Source organism: Oratosquilla oratoria, chromosome 22 (genome assembly GCF_046742065.1).
Source record: "Oratosquilla oratoria isolate Oo_2021 chromosome 22, ASM4674206v1, whole genome shotgun sequence".
Lineage (NCBI taxonomy): Eukaryota > Metazoa > Arthropoda > Malacostraca > Stomatopoda > Squillidae > Oratosquilla > Oratosquilla oratoria.
This window is the reverse complement of record NC_134798.1, coordinates 29,131,934-29,152,305: the sequence shown is the minus strand read 5'-3', so window position 1 is coordinate 29,152,305 and position 20,372 is coordinate 29,131,934. Positions and strand designations below refer to the sequence as shown.

At 39.0% G+C, this 20,372-nt stretch overlaps 1 protein-coding gene across 1 annotated transcript in view; it reads right to left on the bottom strand.

The window, feature by feature from the left end:
* The window catches only part of ACOX1 (acyl-CoA oxidase 1), a 48,015-nt gene extending 34,861 nt beyond the window's left edge, over positions 1 to 13,154 (bottom strand). The window contains exons 1-6 of the mRNA XM_076205708.1: positions 12,954 to 13,154; positions 10,531 to 10,696; positions 9,676 to 9,844; positions 7,202 to 7,325; positions 5,799 to 5,918; positions 4,064 to 4,188 (exon numbers count right to left, since the gene is read on the bottom strand). Coding sequence (XP_076061823.1) covers positions 4,064 to 4,188; positions 5,799 to 5,918; positions 7,202 to 7,325; positions 9,676 to 9,844; positions 10,531 to 10,696; positions 12,954 to 13,089 — 840 coding nt within the window. The 5' untranslated portion in view covers positions 13,090 to 13,154. The remainder of the gene's footprint in view (positions 1 to 4,063; positions 4,189 to 5,798; positions 5,919 to 7,201; positions 7,326 to 9,675; positions 9,845 to 10,530; positions 10,697 to 12,953) is intronic.
* Positions 13,155 to 20,372: the final 7,218 nt, after the last annotated feature.

The window sequence follows — 20,372 nt, the reverse complement described above, 5'->3', positions numbered from 1 at the left end:
GAAAGAGAAGAGAGTATTTGTGTGTGATATAGGTACTTGGGTGTTATTTTGAGGTTTCCTGGCATGTGTAGGTGTTCTGCTATGTAGTGCAGTGAGTGGGCTGTGTCTGAAGAGGCTGCAGCAAGTGTTTGTATGCCTCTCATGTCAAGGTGATTCTCGAGTTTGAGAACTTTTGTTTCATGGTGTAAATGGTCTGTGGGTATTGTATTAGCTCCTCATGGATGATGGATTATCCCTGCATCCTGCCTACTGCCCTGGGTCAGAAGCAATGTAGCAAGATACAGTGCATCCACAGCATAGCCACTTCACTTAACCCCTTGAGTACCTGATGTGTGTTTTGTGACATCTGCGTGTCACGGTTGAGTGCACCCGCCAGGAACCGAGCGTGCTCCCCGTGACACACACGTCACAGTTATAAGCTGTGTGTATTGAGGGCTCTCAAGGCCTCGGTTTCTGGGTTATTTCTACCCACGTGGTGGCAAGTGTCTGTGTTTACAAACATAAGGCTCCAGCCATTCGTGGGATGGTTTGAAACGTTTGTTTACGTAAGGTTGACGGGTCGGTAACAAAGGGGTTAATTAGCACACACACCCTCTCCATCCCCTCATGTAAACAAAAGATGGTGAGAAATCTCTTTGGGCTGTGTCAAAATGTTATTCACACATAAGCACCCCCTCTCCTCCTCCACCCCCTGCCCCTTCCTTCCTTGCATAACAGTCATCTATACACATACTCTAAACTCATCCCTTCCTTGCTCAACTGACATTCCCTCTTTCTCAATGCCCCCTTTGCCCCATCCATCTCATCCTCAATTGTCCACTCAAGTTCACTCTCTCCATCTCTGCCTTCCACACCTCTTTTACTTATCTTTCTTTACTCACTCTTTCCATGTGTCCACACCCTCCCATTACTCTTTCATCAGTCCTGTTGTCTCCTTTTTCAGTCCTACTCTCCTCTTCACCTCCTTATTTCTCACTCTATCTCGCTCTCTCCATTTCCCATTCATGAGGAGCTAAGAGGGAGGAAGAGGTGGTGGAGGGGATTGGAATGGTGGAGGGGAGTGGAATGGGTACATAGACTGACTTGCTACTTCACTTATAAGGGGAAAAAGCTCTTGGTATATGGATACACAGGTGTTGTATTTGTGCAGTCGGTAACTGTCTTTATGGCTTTTGTTTTGTATGGTCTGAGGGGTGTTGTGATGTGTCTTAGTGAGATTAGGGGCCCATGAAGGGCTCACATAATTCATCATGGAGTGTATGCTTTGTTTGTACACTGTAGTAGTAGTTCCTTCATTTTCTCCAAATGTTGTTCCTGCAACTGATTTAAGCACATTAAGTCTGGGTGTGCCTTTAGTTTTTATACTTGTGATGTGTTGTTTGAATGTTAAGGTCCTGGTGTGGCAGTATCTCTGTAGTGGGACCAACCCACAACCCAGAGTCGGGGACCAAACAGCCACAATACATCTCTGCCAACAGCTCTTATGCAGGTGGTACCAATCCCGGGGGGGGTTTTAGTATGTGTGAGTAAATTTTGACGCAGCCCGAAGGGATTTTCTCCCCGTCCTCTCCTTATATGCAAGGGGGGACGGAGAGGGGGGGTCGCCGATTAAATGAAGCGGCCTTGCTGTGGATGTACTGTGTCTTGCGACACTGCTTCTGACCCAGGGCGGTGGGCAGGGTGCAGGGATGACCCGTCATCCAGGAGGTGCTCAGATGAGAGGGAGGGTGGGAGGGGTGTGGAGTGTATTTAGGGATGAAATGGGTGGGAGTGTTTTTATGCCTTTCCCTTTTTGGCTACCTCCCTTGGAAGGGGGAAAAAGCCTTGGTATATGTATGTATGTATGTACCAATCCCTGGGGGTGGTTTCAGTTACCCAGGCAAGTGTTTGCTGTCAAGTTGGTGAGATGTGTGGCTGTGGATTTGGTTGGGGATATTTTAAGCCTATTTGTAGAGAACCAGGTGTTGAATGTGTCAAGGTATAGCTGTAGTATTTCTGCAGCTTTGTCTGCATTACGGTGTGTGCATGTAATTGTTACGTCACCTGCGTATGAAGAGATTTGTATTTCTGAGGTGTGGAGTGTGGGTATATCATGTACTGTCTATCAATTAAAGTACGTGAGGGATAGGACTGAGCCCTGAGGTACTCCAATCCTAAAGTTTCTAGTGTACAATGACTAGCCATTATATGACACAGGCGCCTTGGAATGGGTGCAGAGAAGTGTGATTCGGCAGTATAATGCTGGAACTGTTGAGTCTTTATTAGATTTGGGAATTGTGATGATTTTTCCATGCTTTCAGATGTTGGGTATGGTGTTGTGTGAACAACTATAGTTATGTTGGTGAGTGCATGTATTTCATGTGGTCTAAGGTGTTTTTGGTGGATGTTACTTATGCTGTCAGGGCCACAGGTGGATGAGTGCTTGGGGTTATGGATTATTTGCTTTGTCTGACTGTCTATGAAGGGAGTGTAGTCTGAGCCAGTGGGGAAGCCTTTCTTATGTCAGATGATGTGTCAGTCATCAGAATGAGGGATGAGATGGCTTGTCTGTGGAGTGATTTATGAGGATGTTTATTTGTTGTCTGCTTGAGGTTAGGGTGACTGTTGATATGGTAACTACTGCATGGGCGCATAATGTGTTACTGCTGGATAGTGTGATGCTGTCAAGTGTCTTGTACAATATTTTAGGGTTTGTTTTGTGTCTAAATATGTTGACAAATGTTTGCCAATTTAGCGTTTTTGTTCATGTATTTTATTGTTGATCTCAGTATTAAGTACTTATATTTGGTCTGTTATGTTCTGAGGAATGGGTGTGGGTGTGTCATGTTGTCTGATGAGGCCTTGGATTTCTGATATGGAAGATGGTTTACCTCCACTACTTCTCTCCTCATCCACTCATGAGTAACTAAAGAAATTGAAGAGAAATCCCTTCCAGTCCCATTAACTTATTATCCATTCACACCTATCTCTTGCCCAATCTCTTCCTTGCTTAAGAGACACTCCTCTTTTACCCGAGGCCCATTCACCTTATCCACCTATCTCATTCTGAGTCTTCCCTTAAGTTCACTCTATCCACCTCTACCTTCCACATTCTTTATGCTAGCCTTTCTTCACTCATTCTTTTTATATCTCCAAACCATCACAATACTCTCATCAACCCTACCTGCCTCATCTCCTCATTTCTTACCCTATCCATCTTCATTACCACCATTTTAAACATTTCCTAAACACTTCATCTCAAACACCCAAATTCATTTCTGCCTCCCTCAGACTCCAAGTCTCTACCCCATACAGTGTCAGAGGCATAATCACCCTTTCATACAGTCTTCTCTTCGTGTTCATCCCTAAATACCTATTTCTCATGACACTTTTTTCATTCCACCTAGACATGCACTTGTTTCCCTCGCTCTACATCTATCCCATACATCTCCAAAATCCATTCCCTGTCCACTCCATCTTAGCACCTCATTGATGAAGGGTAATTGCTGTCCCCTGCCACACAGCTCAGGTCAAATGCAATGCAGCAAGACACATTGCTTTCACAGCAGGGCACAATGGCTCGAGTTGGTTTATCTCACTATTTCTTTATGTGGTGACCATTCCCCACTCCCTCATCTACTTAACAAATTTACAGAACATAAAAGAAGAACATCCCTTAATACATCATTTCCTCATATATTTACAACCATTCTGCACACCATCCACTAATATCTTTTGCACTCTCTTCCTTGCTTGCCAGACATTCCTTTTGCAATTACTGTCCCCTTCAATCCATCTCATCTTTGGTCTTCCCTTCAAGTTCACTCGATTCGTTTCTACTTCCCATGCTCATTTTGCTATTCTTTCCTCATTCATTCTTTTCATATACCCAAATCATCTCAGCACTCTTTGATCCCCCAATCTGCCAGCTCTCTTTCCAAGTCCCTCTCCACCTCACCTCTACATTTCTCACCCTATCCACCCTTGTAATACCTACCATGCTTCAACCTCTTTTCAGAACCAGTAAAAAGTGATCAATTTTTAAAAGTACTTAGTAAATTCAATACAAATACACATTTCTTACCTCTAAAACTTGTGAATGTTTCATCAACATCCAATCCCTTGGAATACGGTAGTTATCAAATTGAAGGAAGCCATTATCATTTGTATTCATTCCTAATCTTGGGCCAATTTCACCAACTGTAACACCTAGACAGAGAGGACATTCTGGGTGTGAGACTCTTACCATATGTACATATGAACTGAGGTAGTTTAACTTTCTTAATTATAAAAAAATTTTGCCTCAAGTTTCATTAACTGGAAACCTGCAGGCCCATAGCGGCAAGCAATAGTCCTCAGGACCTCCTTAAAGAATCTAAGAAGAAAATTTGGATTGATGTCTTTCTTGTATTAGTGTAAGACTATTTCTACATCACCAGTTTGTAGTATTAGAGAAGGGGAACAGCAAGTGGTTGTCAGCTCAGACATTCTGCATGGCATTCATCCAACCCAGGTGCCTTACCTGCTCTCATCATCTTAACAGCTGCTTTCACTTCATCTTTCCATATTTCTTCTCCATTTTCCTCACTCATCACGGTCATTTTCTTAGCGCTTCCCACTGCAACTACCTTTCCCTCCCTATCCTCATTCACATTTACCAACTCCCTAAAATACTCTGCCCCACCATCCTCTCACTGCCTTCTCTTCCATTCTTATCTTTATCATCTCTCCATCTGCATCTTTTACCTTGTCTTCTCTACTTGATTCGCCTCCTCTTCCTCTTTTAATTTCTCTCCAAAATGTTTGTTAAATATAGAGAAAGATATTGGAGGTCTGCGGCAATGGGAGCTGCCTGCAAAATAACTGATGTGGAAAGAGGAGACACAAAAGCAGTGAAAGAGGCAAAAGCTGGTAATGCACATATAAAGCATTTCATGAAGGGAGGAGTAACAATAGGGGAATGACTAGCAAGACTGTTTCTTGAGTACTTCAGGGAAGAACATGTTCCACTAGACCAGAGGAGTGCATGTATAGTTACACTATACAAGGAAAAGAGGACATACATGAATGTGATATTTTTGTGGGATCAGTCTGTTGAGTTACTCAATAAGGTGTCAGGGAAGGTGTTAATTAATAGGATTAGGAACAGGGGAGTAATTAGGGGAAAACAATGTGGGTTTAGGAAAGGAAGAGGTGCATTGGTCAATTTTTTGCAGTAAGATGGATACTCAAGAAGTTTTTGCCTTGCCAAAAGGTATGGATATCTGTTGAGCTTTCATGGATTTGGAGAAGGCATATGACAGCACTGACAGGGAGGTGTTATGGGTTATGTTATGAATGTATTGGATAGGGGAAGTGTGCTGAGGGTGGTTAAAAAGTTTTTCTTGAGTAATAGAGCTTATGTAAAGGTAGAGGATATACAGAGTGAGCTCACTCCATTCACCTTTACCTTGCACACTCTTTCTGCTAGTCTTCCTTCACTTTTTTTTCACATGCACAATCCATCCCAATATTCTTAGATCAATTTTATCTACAAGCTCCTTTTAAACTCCGCTTCACCTTCTCATTTCTCACTTTATCCATTCTCATAACCCCCACCAAACTCTTCAAACAACTTGCCTCAAACACATTAGAATTTCTTCTTTCTGCCTCTATTACATTCCAAACAATTATACCCAGTTGATACCCTGATTGAATTTCAGTGTCATATTTTCATTTTGTCCTATGTTTGCTCTTCAAATAAATCAGTAACAAAATCTGTATGGGGTACCACCTGGATTAAAGGTATAGAAGATCATGTCAGAAGAGTCTTGTTATACCTGGAAGTGATGCATGTGTCTCTTCATCCCGGAGCTGTACAATGAAGGGATGGGGGCCATGACAGGTGCCCTTAGTGTACAGCTGTGCCATTATCACAGCATAGTTGGCTGTCTTCCCCACTACAAAAGAAAGTTTCATATTAGAATATGGGTTCAAGTTTACTTTTTTTTTTTTTTTTACATAGTATTATCTAGAGGAACAACACAATTACATACATACCAACAAACCTTTCCCTCTTATACAAGGAGTTGCTATGTCAAAGCATACACTCACCCTACCTCTATCCCACACCCATCCAAAACCTTTTTGCCCCTCTCATCTTAACACTCTTTGGATAGAATTTATGGTAAATCCTGCCCCCTGCCACAGTGCTTTGACCAAGCAGTGTGGTCAGGGCCTAGTTTCATCAAGAACCCAAATCCCCACAGCAGTCAACTTTCCTTAGGCCCTCCCATATATCTCTCCAGAAAGAAACACTGGAGGGCTGTCTGAATTGTTTTACTGTGGGTTCATTTCTATGTGGGAACAACAATGGGTACCTGCAAGATGGATGTCAGAGAATGATCTTCCTGCCACCTGTCTTCATAAGCTGCCCACAATCTCACCACCATCTGGAGGTGTAGCACCAAGAGGCTGACATTTTTTTTTTTTTTCTAGTGTATTTCCTCTAACTTTACAAAGAAGACCTGACAATGCTCTCTACCTCCTGCTGCTATAAGCCAGTGTCAAAGAACAAAACACGAGTCCACTTCACAGATTTTCTCCCTTTGAAATTTTTTTCTCTATTTATCTACAAACCTACTGGTACATAGATATATAGACTATTTTCCTCAAGAGAGAAAATTTAAGTAAGGGTCTGAGGACCAGTGCCAGCTACTGCAGCCACATGAAGGCAACATTTATCATTATTAATTGTGAAGGGGGCATTTAGTTCCCTTTGCATGTATGTGGTGGCAGCATTCTTTTCACTCCTTTTTAGTTACAACATACACTATGCCTTGAGCTTTAAAACATTCATCACTATGACATACAACAGGGATTATGCTCAAGCTAATGCAAGATGCATTTACATACTTGGGGGGCAGGCCCCTGAAGCAAACTTCTAATGGATGAGAAATCTATTACCCCTCAATTACTTGAAAATTAGTAACTACTAGAACAAAATCAATATACTGGCAACCATGTTCACATCAGAAGCAATCCACAAGGAGCTAAAATGAGAGGGAATCAACGGTAGTGGATGGGAGCGGAATGGGTGCGTGCCTTCACTGGCTACCTCCTTTATATGGGGGGAAAAGCCCTTGGTATATAGATAGATGTTCTTGTGATTATTAATTCTTTAGTCATGAAAAAGTCAAAAGCTACATTACAGATAACTTTCAGTACTTAATATTCTACTCACATCCACCAGGCCACCACTTTAAGGAGGTAATAGTTGGCGAGTGAAGCACAAATTCTTCTGTGGCTGGATCATAAGTAGCTGTGGTCTCTAGGCCACGAAGGAAGGTTCCATGTCCCAGTTCTGTCTGTAAACAAAATCATTATCACTAAATCATTACTATCTTCAAGAAACAAATTATACTAAATCAAACTGATGGTTCACTTGTCCAAAAATTTACATTATCTATACAATATACATGATGTACCAACTGGGTTAGAAATCATAACACCACTTGCTATAACACCCACTCGACAAGAAAAATATTGGAAGACATACGTTCATATAATGAGGGCTTTTTCCCTCTTACAAGGGAAGTAGCCAAAGTCAAAAGGCATAAATCCACTCCCACCCATTTCATCCCCACATACTCCATTACCATTCACCACCCCTCCCTCCCTCTTTTCTTGGCTCCTCCTGGATGACAGGTCATCCCTGCATCTTGCTCATCGCCCTGGGTCAGAAACAATGCAGCAAGATACAGCACATCCAGAGCAAGGCCACTTCATTTAATCAGCAACCTCCACTCTCTGTCCCCTCATGCAGAAAAGAGAGAAGAGAGGGAGAAATCTGTCTGCAGTATTGGCTGCATGTTATTGTGGGGTTAAAAGCTGCTCAGTAGCAAGCAGCAGATACTTTAGGGTCTATATGGGGCGCCCCTACAGATCAGAGCCATGGATCATTTTGTCTGTGGTAGAGGAAATCAAACCACTCACTCTCTTCATTTCTAATCCTAACACAAGCTCTACTACTCTCGTAAAAACTCTTGATTGCTCTCGACAGCTTTCCACCTATCCCATATATCTGCAAAACCTCTCACAGTGCCTTCCTGTCTACCATGTCATAAGCCTTTTCCAAATCCATAAAAGCCCAAAAAACATCCTTACCTTTTCCTATAGCTTTCTCACATATCTGTCTTACCACAAAAATCTGATCTACACAACCTCTTGCCTGTCCTAAACCCACATTGTTCCTCACTAATTACTCTGTTCCTCTCCTAATCCTCTCAATCAAGACCCTCCCATAAGCCTTCCCAACTACATTTAACAAGCTAATCCCTTTGAAACTACTACACTCACACTTGTCCCCTTTCCCTTGTAGAATGAAACTATACAGGCACTCCTCCAGTCCTTTGGCACTCTATCCTCTCTTAAACAAACATTAAATAACCTCACCAGCTAGTCCACCATCACTGTATCTCCTTTTTTCAGACATTCTGCATGACATCCATCCAGACCAGATGCATTACCTGCTCTCATCATCTTAACAACTGCCTTTACTTCATTCTTCCTTATTTCTCCCCCATTTACATGTGATAGGAAAGGGAGGAGTGGAGATGGAGGTAAATTGTAGATTGAGAGAAGCAAGTAAATGGCTTGGGGGATTAAAAAGTATCATGTGAAATAAGCATCTGGGAATGGACGCAAAGAGGAGATTATATGAAGGGGTGATTGTGCCAACAACATTGTATGGGGGAGAGACTTGGGATCAAAGACAGTCAGAGAGAAGTTTAAACATGTTTAAGATAAAATGGCTGAGAAGTATGGTTGGGGTTACAAGATTGAATAGAGTGAGGAATGAGGAGGTAAGGAGAGCAGGAATGGAAAAGGAAATGGCAGATAGGGCTGATGAAAAAGTATTGGGATGGTTTGAACACACAGAAAGAATGAGTGAAGAAAGATTAGTGAAAGAGGTGTGGAAGGCAGAGGTGCATGGAGTGAACTTGAGGGGATGACCAAGGATGAAATGGATATATGGGGTGAAAGAGGCTTTGAGTAAGAGGGGAATGTCTGTTGAGCAAGGAAGAGAGAAGGCAGGAGGTAGGGGTGAATGGAGAAAGGCTGTGTATAGATAATACCTTGATGCAAGGCAGGGAGGGAACGGGAGATGAGGGAGTAGGAAGTGGTTGGGTGTTTATAATATTTTGATGCAGTATGAAGGGATTTCTCCTCATCTTCTCTATTTTCTGTATGAGGGGACAGAAAGGGTGGTTGGTGATTAAATGCTGTGGATGTACAGCGTCTTGCTGCATTGCTTCTGACCAAGGGCAGTGGGCAGGATACAGGGATGACCCTTCATCTATGAGGAGCTAAGATAAGAGGGAGGAGAGGGTGGTGGATAGGAAATAAAATGGATGGAACTGGGTGCATGCCTTCTGACTTCACTATCTCCCTTATATGGGAAAAAATACCTTGGTACATAGATCTAACTTTGAACAAAACCTCATTATGGAGGGGTAAAGGCCAACTTAATCAACCCCTTTACTTGAATTATGTTCTTTACAGAATCAGTTACTGGTTAATTCCAAATAATTCTATTTAGATTAGAGTAAAACAGTCTGCTAAGGAATAAACAATTTCCAAACTAAATATCTCTATTTCATACTACATTACATCTAAAGATTTCTAATTGAACAAACATCAAATCAAACCCAATACCTGTGCATAAGTGCCAATAATTTCACCCATCCAGCCTCTACCCATCCACAAAGCCTGCTGTTCTGGGGTGCCATGGCCCATGATGGCAGGCAGGAACATAACAAAGTGCAAGGCTAGTGGATTTCCATCTTTGGTGAGTGCAGCTCCAAGACCCGATCCCATGAGCATCCTGGAAAAAAAATAAAAAAATAAATAAATAAAATAAAATAAAATCTTACAAAAAGCATTACATAAAGACCTGGGGTTCCATAAAAACTTTTAAAGTAGTACATACATACATATACCAAGGCTTTTTCCCCCGCACAAGGGAGGTAGCCAAAAAGGAAAAGGCATAAAATCATTCCCACCCATTCCATCCCTGAATACACTCCACACCCCTCCACCCTCCCTCTTATCTCTTGCATCCAACGGCCCATTCACCTCATACATCAACCTCACTTTTTGTCTTCTTCTCAAGTTCCACTTCCCACACTCTTTTTGTTACTAATCTTCCTTCATTCATTCTTCCCATATGTCCAAACCATTCAACACTCATTGATGTATTCTTTCAATAGCTCCCATCATACTTCTCAGACACATTTAAACTATTCCATACAGTCTCCAAACTCCAAGTCTCCACTCCCTACAGTACAATGAGCACAATTACTCTCTTATACAATCTTTTTACATTTATACTCATATACCTATTTCTCATGATACCTTTGATACTCACTGAAAGCCCATTTATCACACTTCCTTTCCCAGCATTTTGTGGATGAAGGGGGAGGAATGTTAAATGGCATTAGCCTCAATAAAATGTATTTGTACAACACTTATCATACAGCAGACAGATAGAAAAAATTCTAACAAACCCACCTAATCCCCTCCATTTCGCCAATCAGATTCTGCACTTTTTCATCTTCAGAAAACTTGCGAACCATGTAACATGCCTTGCGAAGCTCATTAGCATAGCGGTCACTATGACTTAGATATTCTGGTCTTACAGGATCCTCAAACTCAGGGTCAGACAGGAAATGGTCCTCTGAAAAAATATATGTGAACATAAGAATGAGGGAGGCTGCAAGAGGCCTTACTAGGCAGTTCCACGTACATTACTACCAACCATCCCTATCCATAGTTATCCAATCTTCTCTTAAAACAACCAAATGTTTCAGCACTCACTACATGGTTACTAAGTCTATTCCATTCATTAACCACTCTGATAGTAAGCCAGTTCTTGCCTATTTCCTTCTTAAACCTAGAGTTGTCCAATTACTATGAGTCCTGCCATGCTGTCTTAGTACAATGGCCTTCCCTGTATCACCCTTATTACAGCCCTTGATCCACTTGAACTCCTATATCAGATTACCCCATACTCTTCATCTTTCCCAAGAGTGTAAGTTAAGGTGTCTAAGCAGGTTTTCATATGGTAAATTTCTAAGCCTTTGTATTATTTTGGTCATTCTCCTCTGCACTGATTCAAGTGAATTAATATCCATTCTATAGGATGGAGACCAAAAATGTACCTCATGGTCAAGGATCAATCTAACTACTGCCAGATAGTTTAATGATTACCTCTGCACTTTTGTTTGTAACCATCCTAGCAATAAACCCAAATGTCCTGTTAACCCATTCCTAGTACCAATGCACCTTATCCTGGATTTAAAGTTAGGATTTGCTAAAATTCGCAAGTCCTTTCCACATCCTGTTTTCTCTAACATGGTGCTACCTAATTCTAAGTTATAATTATTAACTGGGTTGTGTAATCCTATGTTTAACACCCCATACTTTGAGATATGAAGTCCATTTGCCATTTCACTAACCATGCAAATAATTTATTAAGACCCTCCTGCAATATCCCAGCATTTTCTCCTAAACTAAAACTGCATCCTATTTTAGCATAATTTTTCCCTGTACACAAGGACATGTGCATTTCTACTATCCAGGGTGCCCACTTACTGCCAGATCAGCTGTGAGAGGTAGTAATAACTATGGATATGACAGCTGGAACTTTATTGCTCAGTGATATAGATCAAACTACTGGATCAGCATCTACTTCCTAAGTTTATTATGACTGCCATTAGGCAACTTTACTCCAATGAAGGAATTCCCATTTCCAATGTTTATCAATAACAATGAGACAAATATATACCTTCGAATATGCTGTATTCTATGGAGCCAATCATTAATTCTGGCAAATCATGGAACCAGTTACCTTGACAATTGATCCTATATGCATTATTATCAGCCCCACAGAGCATAGAATATAATAAAGGTTTAACTGCATACTCTCATGAAATCATCTAGATAAACATTGTCACATAAGCACTACTGAATCGTGTGCATAGTAACATGACAATACAAGATCCTTTGGCATCTTATAAACTAGAAAAAAAAATTATAGTTCAGGACAAACTCTATGATAGAGTACCACTTCATTAAAAGAAAACATCATTGTTATAACTGGCTAACACCCGAAGTTAATAGATAGATTTCCCTACACAATCACAGGGTCATCTGTAATACTTTGTGGTGGGTGATGATGATAACTGTTGCCTAGTTATCATCTAGGCTAGAGTTTTACTAACTGAAAACTCAGTTATACAGCAGCTGGCAACAGTTCTCAGGCCCTCCAATGAATCCCTCTGAGAAGCAAAATGGACAGTTATTTGTGGTGTATTAGTAATCCTGTAAGACAGAAGAAAGACAATCATACCCCTACCACCCATCTTCAAAACTCAAACACCCTCACCTCCACCTGGAGGTACAGTCCTGAGGGGCTGACACTCTCTCCAGACCAGACTCAAGATCTCTATCAACTTCAAATATGTGTTTCCCCCACTTTTTCACACAGGGAGAGCTAATAACCAGTAAATGCCCGTCCTCCCAATACTCAAAGCTGCTAACACAGAAACAATCCCACTTATGAAACAAACAACAGTCCAGCATCTTTTCTAACAATTAAGATTATATTACTATGCCTTCCTGTATAGCAGTAATACCTATCAGTCTCACTCTAAATTAACCATCAAAATTGGCAAGGCAAGGCCCGGCATTCATGACAATCTACGGTACAGTCTGTACCGTAGATTGTGACTGTCATAAATGCCGGGCCTTGCCAATTTTGATGGTTAATTAATTTAGAGTGAGACTGATAGGTATTACTGCTATACAGTAAGGCATAATAATATAATCTTAATTATCAGAAAAGACGCTGGACTGTTGTTTAATGAAAAATATCTGTACTACAGATATTTTTCATTAAAGTTTAAATCATAGAATAAAAAACACCTGCTTACGTAATTTTCGACGAAATTCTGTTTTCTCTCTGCTCCCATCTAAAAGTATAGTGACTTCCTCCTTATCGAAGCTACATGACGCCCTTTCCTTTTGAAGATCAGGTACACAATCCAAATTGGCTGGAGATGGTGCCATTGCTACGGTGCTATCCCGTTCGGTAATGATTGTTGTTTACATCAGGCTCGTCGAACAGCTGATAGGGACCTGGAATATATAACAAAAATACAATGAAATTCAAGATAATTGTTATTTGACTATTTTCTTATAATCGAAAGATATCACATGTACACAATCATACTAACAGTCATGTATGTAAACATAATAATTCTCCAAGAACGACCACAAAAGTTGACGAAATACGTCTCCTTAGCAATTATTTTGTCGGAAATAATATAATCAGCGCTTCTATCCATGTGGAAATATAGCACATAGAAACGATAAAGGAGATATTAGATAAGAGGTGCGGACCAGAAGTTAAAGACTGTCAGCATTAATATTTAAGTAGATGTTAATCTTCTATCAAAGAATGACTAGTAACTCTGGTCCATAAAGGTGATGAGCATATGCCAGGACGCGCGTAGATACTGCCGAAGCCTTCACCTAAGCTTGGATTAATTATTGGGGCAGGTAAATCTACTGGGAATCTGAAATGAGTAATTCTGATCCATAAGTACATCCCTAAAAGATCTAGAGAACAGCATGAAACTTAGGTAGTCAGTATCACATTCGTTTTTTTTTTTTGTTTGTTTTTTTAATACTCAGAGATGGTCATTATCATGAAACGTCTAGTTCAATGGTGAAAGTTTGACCTATAGTGCGGAAACAAAATAAATAAAATTTTTGCATTTGTTAAATGGTTAATTGAACGTTTTTCATGGTACAGTAACTATATTTTTCGCGACTAATTCTTTCTCAAGTGCGCCGTGTCCAAACGTTTCCCTTGATTGATTGATTGATTGATTGATTGAATTTATTTATTTATCTATTTATCTATTTATCTATTTATCTATTTATCTATTTATCTATTTATCTATTTATTTATTTATTTATTTATCTATTTATCTATCTATCTATTTATCTATCTATTTATTTATCTATCTATTTATTTATCTATCTATTTATTTATCTATTTATTTATTTATCTATCTATTTATTTATCTATCTATTTATTTATCTATCTATTTATTTATCTATCTATTTATTTATCTATCTATTTATTTATCTATCTATTTATTTATCTATCTATTTATTTATCTATCTATTTATTTATCTATCTATTTATTTATCTATTTATTTATTTATCTATTTATTTATTTATCTATTTATTTATTTATCTATTTATTTATTTATCTATTTATTTATTTATCTATTTATTTATTTATCTATTTATTTATTTATCTATTTATTTATTTATTTATCTATTTATTTATTTATCTATTTATCTTTATTTATCTATTTATCTATCTATTTATTTATCTATTTATTTATCTATTTATTTATCTATTTATTTATCTATTTATTTATCTATTTATTTATCTATTCATCTATCTATTCATCTATCTATTCATCTATCTATTCATCTATCTATTCATCTATCTATTCATCTATCTATTCATCTATCTATTCATCTATCTATTCATCTATCTATTCATCTATCTATTCATCTATCTAGCTACGTACTTACTTACTTATTCATTCATTCATTCATTCATTCATTCATTCATTCATTCATTCATTCATTCATTCATTCATTTATTTATCTATTTATTTATTTTCGTAATGTTAGTGATCCTTGTGAAATTTAAAGTGTGTAGTGTTAAGGGGGTAAAATTTTACTTTCGACCTTTGTTGGAATATAGCAATACAAAATTAAATAGTAATTTTGTAAATTAAAATGTATGAACGAAATATGCAATTTTGTGTGCGGAAATGAAAATAAAAAAGTTGCTAAAACAGATTTCTTAACCCATTCAACTCCGATGACAAGATGTCTTGTCATTTGGTCAAATAAAACAAAAAATCATAATAAAACAACAAAATGTTTGATGATCAAACAGCACCAGAAAAATATGACGTCATCAGTCCTCCTCGAGGAGGACTGATGACGTCATATTTTTCTGGTGCTGTTTGATCATCAAACATTTTGTTGTTTTATTATGATTTTTTGTTTTATTTGACCAAATGACAAGACATCTTGTCATCGGAGTTGAATGGGTTAAGTAACGAAGTTGTGTACTACGAATGGTACGCCATGTTTGTTATGGTAGATTCCGACGTCGGAGAAATGAAAGAACGATAAATTTTTCTAAACTAAAGTAAAGTAAAGTAAACTAAACTAACCTAACCTAACCTAACCGGTAAAATTTTACTTTCGACCATTGGAGGAATATAGCCATACAAAAGCTGAGAGAGTGGTTGAAAAGCCCGCCAACGTCTCTCACGACGACGACGACGAGGACCAGCCGGATGATATCTAATTTGCAGGTAATGATTTATTAAACACAGGATAGGTTAGGTTAGTTTAATTTTAGACAAATTTATCGTCCTTTCATTTCTCCGACGTCGGCATCTACCACAACAAACATGGCGTACCATTCGTCGTACACGACTTCGTTACAAGAAATCTGTTGTAGCAACGTATTTTTATTTTCATTTCCGCACACAAAATTGCATATTACGTTGATACATTTTAATTTTCAAAATTACTATTTAATTTTGTATTGCTATATTCAAACAAAGGTCGAAAGTAAAATTTTACCGTTAAGGGTTCTGGCATAGAATTGTGTTCCTGTCATAGATATCGAAGACTGTCTAGCAGAATTATATGAAAGGAAATTATGAAAAAGTAAAATCTCCCCAATGGTAGACATAACCTGCCTCTCCCCATGTTTAAAATCGTGGCTATGGTATTGGAAAAGGATCTGTTTTCCTTATCCAAACAAATAATTCTTATTTTAGTTAAACTAATTCAAAATGAGAAAGTTCAATCTTACCTTCTTCTTGATTTTAGATGTAATTTATTGAAAAGGCGGATTTTCGAGAGACCGGTTTTAACTCGGCCGAGTTATACTTACTCTCTGTCGCCTTACTGAGTTTATCCGTTATTTTCAATTGTGTAGTGATCCTTTGTTTTAAAGAGAGGTTTCTCTTTATAGTTGGGAGTAATTGTTCCTCCGAAATTGATTTACAGTAATTTTATATTATTTTAGTTGACACAAATTCTAAGCGTCTTGATTTCACGGAAACAAGTATTTGAATGAAGTCGGCCACAGGCCATACGCAATATCTATAATTTTCGCGACCATTGTTTACTTTTCACCGACCAGAATTTTTGGTATTTATTTAAAATGTTTAAAATTTTCAATAGACTACAAATTACACTGTATAACAATGAAAAAAAAACGGAAATGAGACTATCCTTTTCTAGAGTTATTTTTTACGTAGATCACGAATATAGCATCCGTTTCTTTCTGTGACCCTCCAGTTCTTCGTAAATAGCAGTGCCCGCAATGTCTATCTGAACGGTATTTTTTGTTGCTTTTACCATTTATATAATTTTTCACATAGCTATGTGTTTTTTTTTTCTTAACAGGATACAGAGTTAAGATGCCTAGAGAATGCAAGAATTCGCCAGACAAGTTTTGTTATATATGTGGATCAGTTACATTAAGGCAATACAAGAGACAGTTGACTCAACGTGTAAAGAAACTTTATGAGCTGTACTTTGGATGTAAAGTGGGTGACCAGGACAAAAGCTGGGCACCTCACATATGTTGTGTCAGGTGTACAAGTTCCCTTTCTGCCTGGGTGAAAGGCAAAGGGACTGGCCTCATGTTTGGCGTACCAATGGTCTGGAGGGAGCCAAAGGACCACTCAACAGATTGCTACTTCTGCTTAACGGATATTAAAGGTGGGTGTTCAGTGTTTATTTTTTACTGTTTTTATATATATTTTCAAGAGATGTATCAATAAAAAAGATCGAAATACATAATAAGTTGCACTTCCACTATTTTTGCACGTGATCACAACCAATAGTATCCATTTTTAGTCTGATTTTATTTTATTTTCCTGCAGGTCGCAACAGAAAAGGCAAGAAATCTATCGTGTATCCAGATCTTCAGTCTGCTATTCGCCCAGTTCTACATTCAAGTGATATTCCTGTACCACAGCCGCCCTCTGAACTACCAAGCGATGACACGAGCAACTCAGACGATTCAGAATCTCAAGATGCAACGTATACGACACAACTTGAATCTGATAAGAAACCACACCTCATCACCCAACCAGAACTCAATGATCTAGTTCGTGATCTAACACTTACTAAGCAACAGAGTGAACTCCTGGCCTCACGTTTGCAACAATGGCACCTGTTGGATGAAGAAGCTCGAATTACAGTATTTAGGAAGCGTTCTGCAAATCTACAGGATTTCTTCACTTTGGAAAACAACTTGACTTATTGTAATTATATCAGAGGCATATTCAGTGCCCTTGAGCTGTCCTATGAACCCAATGAGTGGAGGCTATTCATAGATGGATCCCTTTACAGCATAAAAGCAGTTCTGTTGCACATTGGGAACACCATGCCTTCAGTTTCAGTTGCTTACTCAGTCATTTTAAGAGAGACATATGAGAACCTTGCTTTTATTCTAGACCGCATAAGTTACAAAGAGCATGAGTGGTTAATTTGTGCAGACTTGAAAGTAGTAGCCATACTTAATGGGCTACAAACTGGATACACCAAATTTATGTGCTTTCTTTGCAAGTGGGACAGTAGGGCCAGATCAGAACATTATATACGCTCAGAATGGCCATCTCGGGAATCTATGACGCTTGGATGCCATAATGTAATTCATGAGCCACTAGTTAAGAAGGAGAAAATCATTTTGCCACCACTGCATATAAAACTAGGCCTAATGAAGCAATTTACCAAAGCACTGCAACATAACAAGCCATGTTTCCAGTATCTCAAAGGGATCTTCCCTAAAATTAGTGATGCCAAGATTAAAGAGGGTATATTTGTAGGCCCTCAGATTCGCAAGCTTATAAATGATGAGGACTTTGAGGCGACAATGGATGAACCTGAGCTAGCGGCCTGGCATGCATTCAAAGATGTATGCAAAGGGCTTCTGGGAAAGCACCAAGAGTCCCAGCGAGAGCGTAAAGTGGAGAGGCTAATCAAATGCTACCAAGATCTCGGATGCAATATGTCACTGAAGATACACTTTCTTCATTCTCATCTGTCCTTCTTCCCAGAGAATGCAGCAGATGTGAGTGATGAACATGGAGAGAGGTTCCATCAAGATATAGCGTCAATGGAAAACAGGTACAAGGGAAAATGGAGCCCTGCTATGCTGGCTGACTTCTGTTGGAACCTGAAGCGTGACACGCCTGAGACGTCTTATAAAAGAAGAAGTAAATAATAGATTGTAGGTTAATACATCATATAAAGCTAACAAACATGCCGATTCATTATATATTAATTAAATAAATACAATGAAGACATTTAATCTGACTTTGGGAGCAAAATACATTTATGGAACTTTGGAAATCTCTATTAATTGCATAATTATTAAAACAGCGATTTACAAAAAATTGTGACGTGGCATGAAATTTTTGTTATCAAATTTGAATTCAGCACACTGAACTTCATAATAAAACGCACATGAGAACTATGTTTTCTTCTTAATCCTGAAATTTGTTGTACAGTGTTATCAGTAGCAATTGATTATTAAAATTATTAATTATTCAGAGTTTATCCAATAATTTAAATATACATTTTATTACTTTAATGAAATTAAACTTCTAGAGTTCAATATATGAGTTCAATATGACGTCACCTTTTACGTAATGGACGTCTCGTCATTTCTAAAATGAAAATATATTTCATGCAGGCAACCTTTTAATTATATGTGCCCACATATGTATATGCACACGGATGTAAATACACATATAGGTAAATATGCACAAGCACAAACACATGCACATGATCATAAACATTCAGTTGTACATGGACATCTATATATCTGTTCACGGATATATACATATACATACACATACAGGCACATGCACATGCACAAGCAAATATACATATACACATATACATATACATATACATATACATATACATACACATACAGGCACATGCACATGCACAAGCAAATATACATATACACATATACATATACATATACATATACATATACATATATATATTCATAAACATATACATATACATATACATACATATACAGTACATACACATACAGGCACAAGCAAATATACATATACATATACATATACATATACATATACATATACATACAGGCACATGCACATGCACAAGCAAATATACATATACATATACATATACATATACATACAGGCACATGCACATGCACAAGCAAATATACATATACATATACATATACATATACATATACGTACATATACAAACATGCACATACAGATACACATATACACATACACATAAACCAGTCGAGTCCATACCATTCGAGGTGAAGACCGATTTAGAGTCCAGGATCTCCGAGTTCGAGTCCAGCTTTGGGATTCAGTGTCTCAGTCTGTGTCTCAGTCAACGCCTCGCGTCACAAAATCAATCAAGCAATGATGGGATCATTAATCTGAGGAAATTTTACTTTAATGGAGATCTGGATAATATTTGTACCGGATTCCGCCTGGGCTCAGTCCCCTGGATTCCACCTGGAACCAGGTATTGAGTTCCATTTGGAATTAGGCCCCGGATTCTGTCTGGAATGAGTTTCCGGATTAAGTCTGGACTCAGTTTCCGGATTCCCTCTGGTTTAAGTCCCTGGATTTTGTCTGAACTCATATCCATCTGTGGTTCCGGATTCCGTCTCAACTATGTTTTCAAACCTTCCTGTACTAGTATCGGATTCTAATCGGACCCGAAGTCGGGCTTTTGAAGGACTTGTCTTTGGGTTCCCACGGGACGATGGTGATGATTTTATTTGAGACGTGAGCTATGGTGGAGCCCACCACTGGATTACAGGACTATGAGACTCTATCCCAAGGGCGTTCTCTCACTTGCTGTAGTCCATGGCCTGTCGTGGTGGTGGAGCAGCTCGCACCGCCTTTAGCAAGACACCGCACCGATGCGTTCCTGCGCTGTCCCTAGGAGTTGTACTGCTCTGGTCTCGTCTCTGAGGTCGAGCTGGACTTCTCACGAGCTACGGGACGGCCTGCCCCAGGCAGTTCAGCAGGTAGTAGGCGGGTGTGAGCGGTGTGGCCACAGTGACCACTCTTTGGTGGTGAAATCCTCCTGCAACTCTTCTCTGGGACAGCAGCCGAGACGGAATCGACGTAGCGCGACCTCCTCCCCTCTCTTGAGGTCCCTGGAGCGGTCGAGGATTTGGTATGCCCGTGGACCGGGCATACCA